The following is a 14,986-nucleotide window of genomic DNA, read 5'->3' on the forward strand; positions in this document are numbered from 1 at the left end:
AAAAACAAACAAAATATATATAGATATATATTCTCTCTCCCTCCCCATCAACCCTGTGCTCTCTCATTCTTGTTCTCCCTCCCCCTCTCTAAAAAATAGTGTGTGTGTGTATATATATATAATATATTTACATATAATAATTTTAAAAATAAATCAATAAAAATGTTTATAGTTGTTAATGGTCTCTCTTCTTTTCTCTCTGTGTCTCCTTCTTTGTCACTGTGGTACAGATAAAGGGCCTGTGGCAGAAACTAATTGTCCCCCAGTATCTACCCTTGCAGTGGTTTTAGTTCTTCGACACTCCTCCCATGGGATGTAGTTTTTCTCCCCTTGAATCCGGGTGGGCCCTGGCCAGACTGACTTGACCAGTAAAGGATAGCGCAAGTGAAGCTTTATAACTTCCAAGGTTAAGTATTAAAAACCTTCCTCGCTGGTCTTGCTCTTGGAGCCCTGAGCACTCTGCAAGCACGATTGTCCTGAGACTGTCCTGCAGAATAGGCCACAAGCAGATGCTCTGGAAGACAGTCCCCTCTGAGCCAGTCTTTCTATCATTCCAGCCCAGGAGCCAAACGGGAGAGTGAAGATGCTATCTGGGAACTGGGTCTTCCCACTGACAGCTGCTCCAGGCCGCAGCTGTCTGATTCAGCCTCCAGGACCGCAGCCATCCAGCTGGGGTTCTGGCTTCCCAGAGATGACTCACTCCCGTCTCTGCTGTGTCCTTTCTGTATCTTTTTTTTTTTTTTTTTTTAAGATTTTATTTATTTATTTGACAGAGCGAGATCACAGTAGGCAGAGAGGCAGGCAGAGCGGGTGGGGGGGGCAGGCTCCCTGCTGAGCAGAGAGCCTGATACGGGACTCGATCCCAGGATCTTGAGATCATGACCTGAGCCGAAGGCAGCGGCTTAATCCACTGAGCCACTCAGGCGCCCCTCCTTTCTGTATCTTGAATCATCTCCTGAGTGTAATAAGACGGTTGCTGTTTTACACCATTACGTTTGGGGTTAGTTTCTTACACAGCAAAAACAAAACTAGAGCACTTCTCTTAGAATCTCTGTTTCGGTTACTTGGGTAGATGACTATGTGACTAGAAGGTCCATTTCCCAGCTTCCTCTCTTGCAGGTGAGTGTGGCTGTAATTCTTACCTATGATATTTGAGTGGAAGTGATGTAATTTCCGAGTCATGTCAATAAACGTCGAGAGCTTGTTCCCTGTTTCCTCTCGCTCACGAACGTCTTGCTGGCCGAGATGGTGATATTTGGAGCAGCTCTCTAGGATACATAGATGTTCTGGATGGTGATCACGGATTGGATTCCCCAGGTAGCGGACTCTGAGAAGAGTGTAATGTACATTTATTAATGAGTTCCCTGGAGGTCGACACTGTAAGGGAGGGAAAGAAGGCAGGAATGAGCGGAGGGAAAGCTAATCTGCGATTGCAGCCCCAACGACAATCTCAGCCAACCCCACAGAGAGCTTAGAGCTCAGACAGCCTTCCAGAGCTGTCGCCCAGTGGGTCTAGAAGGTCAGGTCTTTGTATTCCCACATGGATCGGGCATTGTATGCGGGTCATCCTGCCACATGCTTTTGCTGTTATAGTTATCTATTATTACAGAACAAAATAACCCAAAACCTAGTGGCTAAAAACAACAAACATTTAGCATCTCGGTCTCTGTGTGTCGGGAATCTAGAAGTATACGGGTTTGAGTCATCTCAACGGAACTGGGGTCAAAGAAGTCAGCTCGCTCTCCTGGTCGCTGGGAGGTAGTCCTCTTCCTTACCACCTGGCCCTTTTCCGAGGCTGCTTATGTGTCCTCACAACATCCCAGGTGGTGATCCGAGAGGGAGAGAATCCGAGAACGTCCAAGATGGAAGCCAGTCTTAAAAACCCAGCAGGGACATCCCTAATGATTACAAGGGAACCAGTAAGTCCAGCCCACACTCCAAGAGAGGGGATTACATAAGGGTGTGAATCCCAGTGGGCAACCATCACGCGGGCCATCTTAGAGGCTGCCTACCATGCGTAACATACACAGAATTTTGTATCCCGCTATATTTAGTTTTCATCAGCCTATATATTTTGGTTTGCTACATAGTCTTCATTTAAACGTGTTTTAAAATTATAAAAGCAAAATATTCTTGCTGTAAAAACTCAGATGTTCAAATGATAGAGGTATAAAATCCTGTTCTTTATCCTCACTTTAGCTGAACTACCCAGAGGTCACATTTTTTTTTTTCTGCTGAACTACTTTTTACATATAGGTAAACATATATATAGGTACAGATACGTATTATTGCCGCTTAATGTTCTTACTGGGGGCGCCTGGGTGGCTCAGTTGGTTGGACATCTGCCTTTGGCTCTGAGTCCCAGGATGGAGCCCTAGCAGGAGTCTGCTTCTTCCTCTCCCTCTCCTTCTGCCTGCCGCTTTCCCTGCTTGTGCTCTCTCACTCTCTAATAAATAAGATCTTTTAAAAAAATTAAAGTTATTAATGTATCTTGCAGTTCTTTCCATAACAGCAAGTGGAGATCTAGCTCAGGCTTTTAACCATGTGTGTGTGTATATATATATATATATATATATATATATATATTTTTTTTTTTTTTTTTTTAAAGATTTTATTTATTTATTTGTTTGTTTGTCAGAGAGAGAAAGAGAGCGCAAGCACGGGGAAAACACAAGCAGGTAGAGCGGCAGGCAGAGGCAGAGAGAGAAGCAGGCTCCCCACTGAGCAAGCAGCCCAATACAGGACTCAATCCCAGGACCCTGGGATCATGACCCGAGCCGAAGGCAGCGGCTTAACCAACTCAGCCACCCAGGCGTCCCACCATTGTATATTTTATATCAAAAATATTTTGTCCTCCATTGATGGACATTTAAATGTTTTGCATTTTATTTGATGACCAATGTGAATGTGCATTCTACTTAAGTCTTTGCAAATTCCTGCTGGTAATCTTTGCGGTAAATTCCTGGAAGTGGAATTGTTTGGTCTAAGAAATGAGCATTTAAAATTTTGATGGGGTGGCACCTGGCTGGCTGTCCCTGCAGCATTGGACTCTTGATCTCAGGACCGAGTTCGAGCCCCATGTTGGGTGTAGAGATTATTTAAAAATAAAATCTTTAAAAATGTTTTTGGGGCATGTGGGTGTCTCAGTCGGTTGAGAGGCCAACTCTTGATTTCAGCTCAGGTCATGATCTTGGGCTCCTGAGATCAAGCCCAGTGTTGGGTTCTGTGCTCTGCAGGGAGTCTGCTTGAGGATTCCTTCTCTCCCTCTGCCTCACTCCCTCGCACTCTCTCAAAAAAAAAAAAATCTTAAAAAATAAATAAGAATAAAGTTTTGATGGATATCATACAGTTATGAGTTTATCTGTCTCTCCAGATAATGACTAACCCTGGGTATTACCAAGTTTTAAAATTTTGTCAGGTTCAGTCATGGCCACCACTCTTATGTATACCTGTATTCAAATGTTGACATTACTATAATTGATGTTTACAGATCTTTTACTACACTGTTAGCTTCTTGAGGGTACAAACTGAAGTGCATTTCTCCTAGTATTATAGTTGGCATGCAATACTCTGCAAATGTTTCATAAATCTCAAAGCTGAATTTAAGGCTTTGAGATGTCACTGAACCAGGAGTCAGAAGAGCTGGTTCAATCCAAAAAACCTGTCCCTAATTTTTCTCTAATTCTCTCTGGCTTCCATTTCCACTACTACAAAATGTACATGTAACTAGATTTCTTGGGGCACCTTAGTCAGTACAATGTCTAGCTTTTTTTTTTTTTTTTTTTAACATTTTATTTATTTGAGAGAGAGAGAGATGGTGAAAGAGAGAACACAAGCAGAGCAAGTGGGGGGGGGCAGCGGCTTCCTGCTGAGCAGGGAGCCCATTGTGGGACTCCATCCCAGGACCCTGGGACCATGACCCAAGCTGAAAGCAGAAGCCTAATGAATGAGCCACCCATGCGCCCGAGTATCTGGTTCTTGATCTCAGTTCAGGTCTTGATCTCAGGGTTATGAGTTCAAGCCTCATGTGGGGCTCCATCAGCATGGAGCCTACTTAACAAACAAAACAAAACAAAAAAACCAAACTAGGTTTCTTTCTACAGTCCTTTTCAGACCTCAAATTATATGCTTCTAAGGACATTAACTTTTTAAAATTAATTATTTTTATTAACATATAATGTATTACTTGACCCAGGGGTACAGGTCTGTGAATCATCAGGCTTACACACTTCACAGCACTCACCGTATCACATACCCTCCCCAACGTCCATTACCCCCCCCCCACCCCCCACTCCTGGCAACCCTGTTTGTTTTGTGAGATTAAGAGTCTCTTATGGTTTGTCTCCCTCCTGATCCCATCTTGTTTCATTTTTTCCTTCTCTAGCCCCCAATCTTCCCACTCTACCTCTCAAATTCCTCATATCAGGGAGATCATATAATTGTCTTTCTGTCTTTCTCTGATTGACTTATTTCGCTCAGGATAATACCCTCTAGTTCCATCCACATCGTTGCAAATGGCAAGATTTCATTTCTTTTGATGGCTGCATAGTATTCCATTGTAGATATATACCACATCTTTTTTTATCCATTCATCTGTTGATGGACATCTAGGCTCTTTCCGTAGTTTGGCTATTATGGACATTGCTGCTATAAACACTTGGTTGTACATGCCCTGGGAAGGACATTAATGTTTTTCATCTTGTGATCTCTTTACATACCACATAAAAATTCAATACTGTAAACTAATCACTAGTCCTAAACCACACACTCACCATTTTTCAGTACCAACATATGCTTTCCAGTATAGGTTATTTTCCAAATATTAAGATATCAAAGATTTTGAATGTCATAAGCAAATCAATCTTTAGAATTTTTCAGTAGTAAAATCTACAAACACTTCCAAATAAAAGGTATTTGGTTTCAAGATCCTTATTCTCTTAAAATCTGGACCTGAGTTCTAGTCATAGTTTTCTCATTGTCTCTTGGGGCTAAATTAAACAAGCAAGCTAATTGAAGTACTATGCAATTACTAAGATATTTTAAAGTCTCAGTTATTAAAAAATTATTTGGGAGTTATCAGCTACCTTCATCATTATTAAATGGTGGCCATATATATGTCTATACACAACTTTTTGTTCCAATAGATCTTTATCAGGTTATTTTCCTTAGAACCCAACAGACTCAGTAAATCTTCCTACAACCGGTAAAGTTCCATCAACATAAGCACAGAATTCTGCTTAATAAATTTTCACAGCTTTGGTGGATGTACATATATATAGTAGCAGTGTTTTGTTGATTAGGTTGACCTTGAATAAGTTATTAACTCCTTGGAGCCTTAAGAAAGGAATGCATTTCATTCAGAAAATTAAAAGCTGGAAGTTTTATTAGGCATGACTTTCCCTCACAACCATAGTTTGAGTTTTTTCCTTCATTCATTTAGAATGGGGACTTTTAATTTTAGGATCAAGAGCTCCCTTGGGGGTGCCTCCCTTGTTCAGTCAGTAGAGTGACTGCTGATCTCTTCTGAGTTTGAGCCCCATGTTGGGTACAGAGCTTAGTTTTAAAAAACAGTAACAAAACTCCCGTGGATGGTTCCCTGCAACCCCCTGAACTGTTAGAAACATTTTGAATACACATTTCCCTATAATGATGGTCTCGTTCCTGAGCACATTGAACACGTACTGTGTCAGGAAGTAAGCTAAGAGTTTCATAGGTTTTCTGACCTAATCCTTGTAATAACAGTATGGGGTAGAGGTAAATACAATTATTCTGTTTTTATCCCCATTTTACAAATGAAGAAATAATCTTCAAATTTTTCTTAGTAACCTTCCCAAAGTGCTGACCCGGCAAGAAGTGGTGTTTAAATAACTCAGCAACAAACAGTAACAAATGACTGTATACTGGGTATTACTAAGAGGGCATCACACTTTTTATTAATATATTTGTTATAATACAATTCATAATAAAATTGGGAAGCATTTTGTATAGAGCTTAGGTTTTAAAATCTTTCTTGCACATCTACTCAATTTTCATAGCTGTCGAGAGGTTTATATTTGAGGCAACACGGGACAATCAAATATCTCTGATTAAACTCCCTTGCCTTTGTCTCTAACGCTGCAGCTTTAGGCAAATTACTTGGTATTTCTTAGGTCTCAATACCTATTGTTTGCAGGGTTTTTGTGAAAATTAGACATAAGGTACTTAAAACTTTAGTGATACATATTTAGGTCCGCTTTAAATGAGAGGGTATTTCCACATTGCCTTCTTCACCCAAAGGAACCTGGCCCTTGAGCTTTCTAACTTTCTCATTGTTTCATTACTTAGAATGATCATTCTATCAGCCAGGTTATTCTCACCTTTATGTATTTTTCTTCTATTTGGGGGCTCTTCTTCAGAAAGTTTTTTTTCCCCCTAGAAACCACCTTTAATGTTTATGTTCACAATAACCTTAATATTTAGTTTTATAGGATTAATAAGTGCTTCATTAGACAGACTTTCATGTTTATTTTATGTAAAAACCAGCCAATTTTACTGAGCACTACTTAACCCAGAAAAGGTATTCTTTATAGAACTACAGGTTCAACACACGTTGCCTAGATGGCAGCCCAAAGATTCTGAACCATCTTGGACATATAATCACCTTTCCTCCATTTGAACACAATATTCCCTCACCAACAGGCCTATGAAGTCTACACACATTCACTGAAAATTACCGGGTAGAATACAGAACTGGCAGCATATGGCCCCTTAAGGTCAGCTACAGTGCTAAGGGGTAAAGAAAGTAGAGGGGGACAAAAAGTTTGTACTGAATTCAAAGACTTTCAGAAAGAATTTGTACAATTTCAGGCAACTTAGAATTTTAAGTACTTTAAGCAAAATATACTTCATAATGTATCTCTAATGAAAAAATAAACAGTTTGGAGAAAATTTACAGGTGACAATCTGTACAATTTATCTTTTTGAAGATAAAGCATCAAAGACATACTACTATTTGAAAAATCTTATTGTTGTATCAAGAATATCACATCCTATAATTGGGCTAAGTCTTTAGGGAAAGCAGGAATAAGGGTTACAGAACAAAAGGATTAGGATTCTGACCATAGATTTTGAAAAACATTTAATATGGCTTTAAATTATCTCCTGATTAATTATAAAATTTTATCTCCATTTTGTTTTGACAACTGAAAATTATAAAAGCTGTTAGTTTTGTCTTCTATTACTGGAGTAATTTAGTGGACTTAAAAATTGCAGATAGTTAATATAATGAATATGGAATCTCAACAAAGACCTACATTATATCCCTTAACTCTATCACTCCAGTGGTGTGGGTGTGATAATCTCTTATACAAAGAAGAATTTCACATAAATCACCGTAACATATAAACAGGTTCAAGAGAAAACATGAAGATGTACTATCCATTAACCTTCTCACTGCTAATTCTTAGAAATAACAACCCAAGATCTATATTAATGGGAGGGAATTATGTGTAGCAGGTAAGAACAATGAGCTTTGGAGTCAGAGAGAACCACACTAGAGTCCTTAACTATTTTTCTGTGACCTTGGGCAAGCTAACAAATATCCCCAGGCTTCAGTGTCTTCGTCTGTAAAATGAGATAGCGCTACCTCACAGAGTTGTTGCAAGGACACAACAAGATAATGCATGTACAACCAGAGTGCTCAGCACATAGAAAAAGCTGAATAATCATTACCTATCATTATGATTATTATTAGTTATAGCTATCCAAGATACATATCTGATGTATGATTATGTTACACATATTTTTTTCTATTTACCAGCCTGACAGAATGCTCAAATCCCTCCTTGAGCACAAGAAGCCCATGGTTTCTGATGGAAGCTCTTCCTCTTTCATCCATTTTTACAAACATAAATATCAATGAAAATAAATAAAAACTCGTATTTTAAGAATTTTCTTTTTATGTGTCACAAAGATTGCCAATACTTTTATGTGAAAGAGCATCTGTATACACTGTTTATTGAACAATTTAACGATGTTTACACACAACACATATATGTCTTGGAAACCTCAAAGTTCACTGATAACTGCAGCATCATTTTCAAATAAGCAAGGTATGACCTTGAGTATTACACCATTCAGATTATTTTTTAAAGAGATAAACCTGTAGGAGATCACTCCAACATAACTGTCCATTAATTATCTGTAAGAAAATGGGGCTTCTGCAGAAGTTTCAGCATATGGATGGTTCCTCTACCGCCTGGGCACCCTCCGTGACAGCTTTGACACATTTGGCCATTGTCTGTGAGGCTCTGCTAATTGAATCTGAAAGATATTAAGAAAATGTGCATTTTAATAGCACAATTTTTAAATAAGCACACATTATAACTTTCTTGTTACACGTATTCAGGAACAACAATAAAAGACTGTAAAATTCTATGTCAATGGTATCTAATGTGAGAACAACAAATCCAGAAAATATGCTTCTATGCTAAATGGTTTTAGTAAGTACTCCTAGGAATGATTAAATAATTATATACAGCTCTACAATATGCCAGTATACAACCATTACAATTATTACAGAGAAGTACTAAAGATAGGACAAATATGCACACAATACTGTTACTGAAAGAAAGTTTATAAAATAGTATGTGTACTAAAATCCACTGAATCTAGGGGCACCTGGGTGGCCCAATCGGCTCAGGTCATGATCCCCAGGTCCTAGAATCTAGCCCCATGTTGGGCTCCCTGCTCAGTAGGGAGTCTGCTTCTCCCTCTGCTTCTGCCCTTTCTCCCCACTCCTATATGTGCGTGAATGCACTCTCTCACTCTCAAATAAAATCTTTAAAAAAAAACAACAAAAAAATAAAATCCACTGAATTCAGTAAATTTTATGGTGTATAAAATGGTATTTCTTTTAAAGATTTTATTTATTTATTTGACAGAGAGAGAGAGAGAGATCACAAGTAGACAGAGAGGCAGGCAGAGAGAGAAGGGGAAGCAGGCTCCCTGCTGAGGTCTTGATCCCAGGACCCTGAGATCATGACCTGAGCCGAAGGCAGAGGCTTTAACCCACTGAGCCACCCAGGCGTCCCTGTAAATGGTATTTCAATGAAGCTGTCAACCCCTCCCCCCAAATAAATGAATAATCATATCTTTTTAAAAAATATATACGTTATATTCCTATATGACAAAATGTTAAGAAAATAAAAGTAGTTATTTCTGGATAGGGGGATCATAGTAATTATTTTTTCCTCGTTGGGCTTAGGTATGTATTCTACAACAAACAAGTTTTATAACATAACTAAAAAAAACCCAAAATAATCTTAGATTAATAAGCTTAAAAAATTTTTAAATATACCAACTGCTTTTAGATAGAATATTATTTAAAATCATCTGTCAACTAGCTCAGAACACAGATGTTATATATCAACTGTTATATCACATTATAGCAAATGCAAGATCTTCAATAAACAAGTTTCAGTAAGTCCACATTCTTTAAAAGCATCCCTAACAATGTCCATCAGAAGCACTCTTTAACATACTTCACATTTAAGTGTTTTGATGTTTCTACTCTAATTCTCAGAAAAACCTTCACAGCTGTCACTTAAAAAAAATTCTCCCTAAATTGCTATATGGTGACTTTATACACAACAGTAAATTTTATATTTAAAATCTGCTGACATTTCAGAAAGAAAAGAAATTTAGAGTCAAATCAGAAAATATAAATTGCAAAATAAAATCTTTAAAAAAAAAGAAAAGAAAATATAAATTACATTACTTCTGATGTTTCAAAGTCTTCAAAAATTAAATAGAAAATATCAAATATTCTCATAAGCAGGTTGGAATCATAATGCTAAATTAGGTGATCTTATTCTCTCCCTCCCTTGTATCTGGCAGTCAACGCTAACACATGCATACCTGTCATGTAGAAGTCTTTTATTGTTAGCTGAGGTGGAACAAGCGGATCAGCAAGAAGTTGCTGGTTCACTAGCTGCAAAAAAAGGATTATGAGGTCAATAAAACAACTGAAAACTAACATCAGAGAATATGCTAGTATGAAAACTGAACACAGGCAAATTTTTACCTTGGAGAGCTCATTTGCTTGTTGGAAATAATTGGCTCCTTCGACATCATCATATCGGACAAGATTAGGAGAGACTTCTTCCAGTCTGTTCCTTACTTGATCCAGAGTATCATACGGAAGAGTCATACCTGCAATCTATAAATATGAGGTCCTCAGAATCGACATAAAGCTTTAGTACTTGAAAAAATTCAAATCATACGTAACTGCTACTATCCTGAAATAATGTGCTAGTGTAAGTTCTATTGATACCCATCTGCATGTACATTAAGTGATTAAGTGGAAAACACAACTGTCAAAAATTTTAATTCATAAGGAACTGTCAGTACATTAGTAATTTCTCTTCAGAAATTAGATTTAGAATGAAATAAATGAATAAAGAGATAATGCTATACTAAATCTGAATGTTTTTGCTAACCCAATATTGATCATATACAAAGTTTACAGAAAACTATATATTATTTTAAATCTCGTGTTTTTTTTTAATAATAAAAGAGTTAAAAGAAGTGTTTTTAGGAAAAAAACAAGCCAAAAATAAAAAACCACCAATATCTAACACCCATTTTCTGAATACATTTGTCTTAAAGAGGTTACTCAAATTACCTCTGCACATTAGAGGTATGTGCATCCTCCCTGACTCTGAAAATCATTTTGACAAGCTAACAAGGCAAACATCCCATCAGCAGCATCACTTAGAACAAATACCTCAGAGAGGGCTCTTAGAATTTTCCAGTCTTCTCTTGCCAAGCCAGGAGGTGTCACTGCTACTTTAGTCTGCTGGGCTCGGCCCTCAGTATTGACATAAGTAGCTGACTTCTCTGTGTAAGCAGCGCCTGGGAGAATAACATCAGCTATCGGAGCGCCGACGTCACCATGATGTCCTGAGAAAAGATGGAAAATGCCAAACTATATTTTAGCAAAAAAGTGATTGGGTTTCATACATGAACATCAGATATCCTTTTTAAATCCCATTAAGAATACAAAAGTGTTGGGGTGGCTCAGGCGTCAAGTGTCTTCCTTTGGCTCAGGTCATGATCCCGGGGTCTTGGGATGGAGCCCTGCCTCAGGCTCCCTGCTCAGCAGAGGGGGGAGCCTGCTTCTCCCTCTCCCACTCCCCTTGCCCGTGTTCCCTCCCTCTCTGTCAAAAAAAAAAAAAAAAAAGAATTACAAAAGTGTTTACAAAATTATAACATATAGAACATAAAAAAAAATTTTGTAATAAAAAGCCCACCTTGCCCACAATTCAACTGCCTTCCCAAGGAAAATTACTGATAAGCATTTGCTATCTTCACAGAATTTTTTTTTTTTTTTAAGAGAGAGAGACACAGTGAGAGAAGGAACACAAGCAGGCGAAGTGGGAAAGGGAGTAGCAAAGGGAGGAGCAGGCTCCCCGCTGAGCAGGGAGCCCGATGCAGGTCTTGGGCTCCATCCCAGGACCCTGGGATCATGACCTAAGCTGAAGGCAGAATCTTAATGACTGAGCCATCCAGATGCCCCCCAGATTATCTCTTGTAAATACAGAAATATGTATAATATCATACAAACATGTATCATGGGCAACTAGGTATGTTATTTCTCTTGCTGATTACAAAGTGGAAATGCTCAGATGTACGTTAGAGAAATTCAGTGAAATAGACTACATGGTGGAGGAACAAAAAATGTGGAACAGGAATGACAGTGGTAATCCCGAAAAGAACATAAATAGGATATTATAGAAAACAGTATAATGAAAGGCGGAGACAGTATAATGAAAATTTTAATAGTTTAACAAAACTGTTAGAAGGAAAAGAAAACCTTGAGTTGAATGAAAGAAAGTTAGAGAATATATGAAGTCTAATCTCATTTGTATACATTTTCATATATAACAGAAAAATATAAGAAGCATACATTTCCAAAACCATCATCAATGATTATTTCTGGAGGGGACTAGGAACCAGATGCAAATTATGCATTTTGCTTTAACTTTATCACACAAAAGGTACAAAATATTATATAATGCTCTTTATGTGCCACAGCAATAAAAAGCCTATTACAAATTTATGGTGTTTGTATAAAATGAAGTGGAGAGTTATGTAATACTTTTCTCTGTAAAATATACAGGAATATTCTGGACTCCATTTATTCTAAGGAAACTTGATTATATTTACAATGAGTGAGAGTTCAAGAAAAGGAGTCAAACACAAAACACCTGGAGAAGTACTATCAAATATATTTCTTTTCTTCTTTTTTTCTTTAAAAGATTTTATTTTTTATTTATTTGACAGACAGAGATCACAAGTAGGCAGAGAGGCAGGCAGAGAGAGAGGGAGAAAGCAGGCTCCCTGCTAAGGAGAGCCCGATGCAAGGCTCGATTCCAGGACCCTGGGATCAGGACCTGACCCAAAGGCAGAGGCTTTAACCAACTGAGCCACCCAGGTACCCTGCATTCATTATTTTAAAACTTTCTACCATTTATGTAAAAGTGCTTTCCTCTGATTATATAATAATGCCAAATATTCTTTGAAAAGTTGAGTTTTAATGTTATATAACATTTAACTGTATAAATAAATCGTTACTTAACCATTCCTATTACTGAGGCATTTAGGTTTCTTCTCAATCTTTGTTATCAAATATCATCAGGTAATCATTCTTTTTTTTTCCCCTTAGATTTTGTTTATTTATTTGAGAGTCTCCCTGTATCTGGACGGGGGCAGAGGGAAGGGGAGGAACAGGCTCCCTTTGAGCAGGGAGCCCGATGTGGGGCTCGATCCCAGGACTCTGGAATCATGACATAAGCCATGAAGGCAGATGCCTAAAACTGACAGAGCCATGCAGGCGCCCCACCAGGTAAATTCTTAACAGTACTATCAGCTATACAACTAATAAAACCCATGATTTAGTTTAAAAAATACTAAGGTGTGTGTGTGTGTGTGTGTAACTCCTGAATGGAAAATATTCATTTGACTAAATGTATTGCCATACAGTTTCTAATCTACACGATGTAAAATTCTTTTCTGTTTCTAGTGTCACAGATGCTACTTACCTTGATAAATAATGAAACAATCCTTTGGCAAATCCTGTCGAGTGATACAACCTCCATCTGCTCCCAGGAGAAACAGCACTTTGGGAGGGTTCTTGCGAATTGCTTCCACCCCAGGTTTATAGCCAAGGTCCAAAGCAGCTACTTGGCTTGCAATCCTGTAAAACAATTACGGATTTTTAGCACACCTGCAGTGTTATCATTATAAAAAAATTAAATGTGACTCTTGAAATGACACTTAATCCCTTTTCTATTCAATGCTGACAAAGACCTTACCTCATCTTCTTAACCCATTTTAAAATAGATGTCAAAACCAAAAATAGCAGTATTTTAGTTTCAAGGGTGGGAAACAAAGAAAGAAGATGCTCAGAACACTGTCTTCATGAAATATTTACTTATTTGTTATTTATTATTTGGGGGGGGAGGGGGGGAGGGGCAAAGGGATAGGGTGAGAGAGAATTCTAAGCAGGCTGCATGCCCAGCATAGAGCCTGACACAGGGCTCAATCTCATGACCATGACATTATGACCTGAGCCAAAATCAAGAGTCAGATGCTTAACCAACTAAGCCACTCAGACACCTCACTTCATAAGATAATGGTTAATGGAATAATTCTGGAAACTTTATGCCAACTGAAATTGTCCTAAATTGATTCTTATTCAATACAGCAAGATATAAAATGTAAGGCAAAAACAGTCATTAGAGCAAAGTCATATGATTTTGAAAATCAAAAGGGAGAAATTAAAACACTGGTCATAAATCTGTAATTTGAAGAAAAGAGTAAAATTAGTACATACGTATTCTATGAGCATATATTACTCTTATAAGTAGAAAATAATCCTTTAAAATGAGGTCTGGAGGCACCTGGTGCCTTAGTCGGTTAAGCATCTCCCTTTGACTCAGGTCATGATCCTGGTGTTCTGGAATTGAGCCCTGCATCAGGCTCCCTGCTCACTGGGGTCTGCTTCTCACTCTGCCCTTCAGCCCGTTCATGCTCGCTCGCGCTCTCTCTCTCTCTCTCTCTCTATCTCAAATAAATAAGTAAAATCTTAAGAAAAATAAAAATAAGGGGTGCCTGGGTGGCTCAGTGGGTTAAAGACTCTACCTTTGGCTCAGGTCATGATCTCAGGGCCCTGGGATCGAGCCCCTCATTGGGCTCTCTGCTCAGCAGGAAGCCTGCTTCCCTTCCTCTCTCTGCCTGCCTCTCTGCCTACTTGTGATCTCTGTCTGTCAAATAAATAAATAAAATCTTTACAAAAATAAAAAAGGAGTCTGAAATAACTATACTCTGAACTGGGAGTCTGGTACAGTTCGCTATTGCTAACTTTCTAGAAATAGCCATTCTGAGGACCTACTGTATATAAAGCAAGTTGGTGTTTTACCTATTTGTTAGGGGAAAAGAGCAGGTCAAACCAACTCCTACTATATGCTGTTACTCTGTCAAACTCTGGATAACATCAAAAGCATAAAATGCTTTTTTTTTTTTTAATTTTTTTTTCCAATTTATTTATTTTCAGAAAAACAGTATTCATTATTTTTTCACCACACCCAGTGCTCCATGCAAGCTGTGCCCTCTATAATACCCACCACCTGGTACCCCAACCTCCCACCCCCCCGCATAAAATGCTTTTTTAAAAAAAGTAACAGCATAGATTTATATAAAGAAAACTGCAAAACAACTTTGAAAGAAATTAAAGAACTTCCTAAACGGAAAGACATCCCAAGTTCATGGATGAGAGGACTTAATACTGTTACGATGGCAATACTCCCCAACTGAGCTCACAAATTCAGTATGATCCCATCAAAAATCACAGATGAATAGTTTACAGAAAAGGACAAGCTAATCCTAGAATTCATACGGAACGCGAAGAACCCAGAATAGCCAAACCTATCATTTAACAGTGAAC

The 14,986-nt window shown here is 38.2% G+C and overlaps 1 protein-coding gene and 1 long non-coding RNA gene across 5 annotated transcripts in view; one reads left to right on the forward strand and one right to left on the reverse strand.

The window, feature by feature from the left end:
• Positions 1-5,907: 5,907 nt before the first annotated feature.
• NDUFS1 (NADH:ubiquinone oxidoreductase core subunit S1) overlaps positions 5,908-14,986 on the reverse strand; it is a 31,919-nt gene continuing 22,840 nt past the window's right edge. For all 4 annotated transcript variants that reach the window (XM_044241407.1, XM_044241410.1, XM_044241409.1 and 1 more), the window contains exons 15-19: positions 13,083-13,237; positions 10,766-10,941; positions 10,064-10,198; positions 9,898-9,970; positions 5,908-8,301 (exon numbers count right to left, since the gene is read on the reverse strand). In XM_044241407.1, coding sequence (XP_044097342.1) covers positions 8,210-8,301; positions 9,898-9,970; positions 10,064-10,198; positions 10,766-10,941; positions 13,083-13,237 — 631 coding nt within the window. In that variant the 3' untranslated portion in view covers positions 5,908-8,209. The remainder of the gene's footprint in view (positions 8,302-9,897; positions 9,971-10,063; positions 10,199-10,765; positions 10,942-13,082; positions 13,238-14,986) is intronic.
• Positions 12,845-13,316, forward strand: LOC122902232. Its single transcript, XR_006383778.1, has 2 exons — positions 12,845-12,886; positions 13,064-13,316. It is a non-coding gene; the product is annotated as an uncharacterized LOC122902232 (long non-coding RNA).

The sequence above is a fragment of the Neovison vison genome, chromosome 3 (assembly GCF_020171115.1).
Source record: "Neovison vison isolate M4711 chromosome 3, ASM_NN_V1, whole genome shotgun sequence".
NCBI classification, from domain to species: Eukaryota; Metazoa; Chordata; class Mammalia; order Carnivora; family Mustelidae; genus Neogale; species Neogale vison.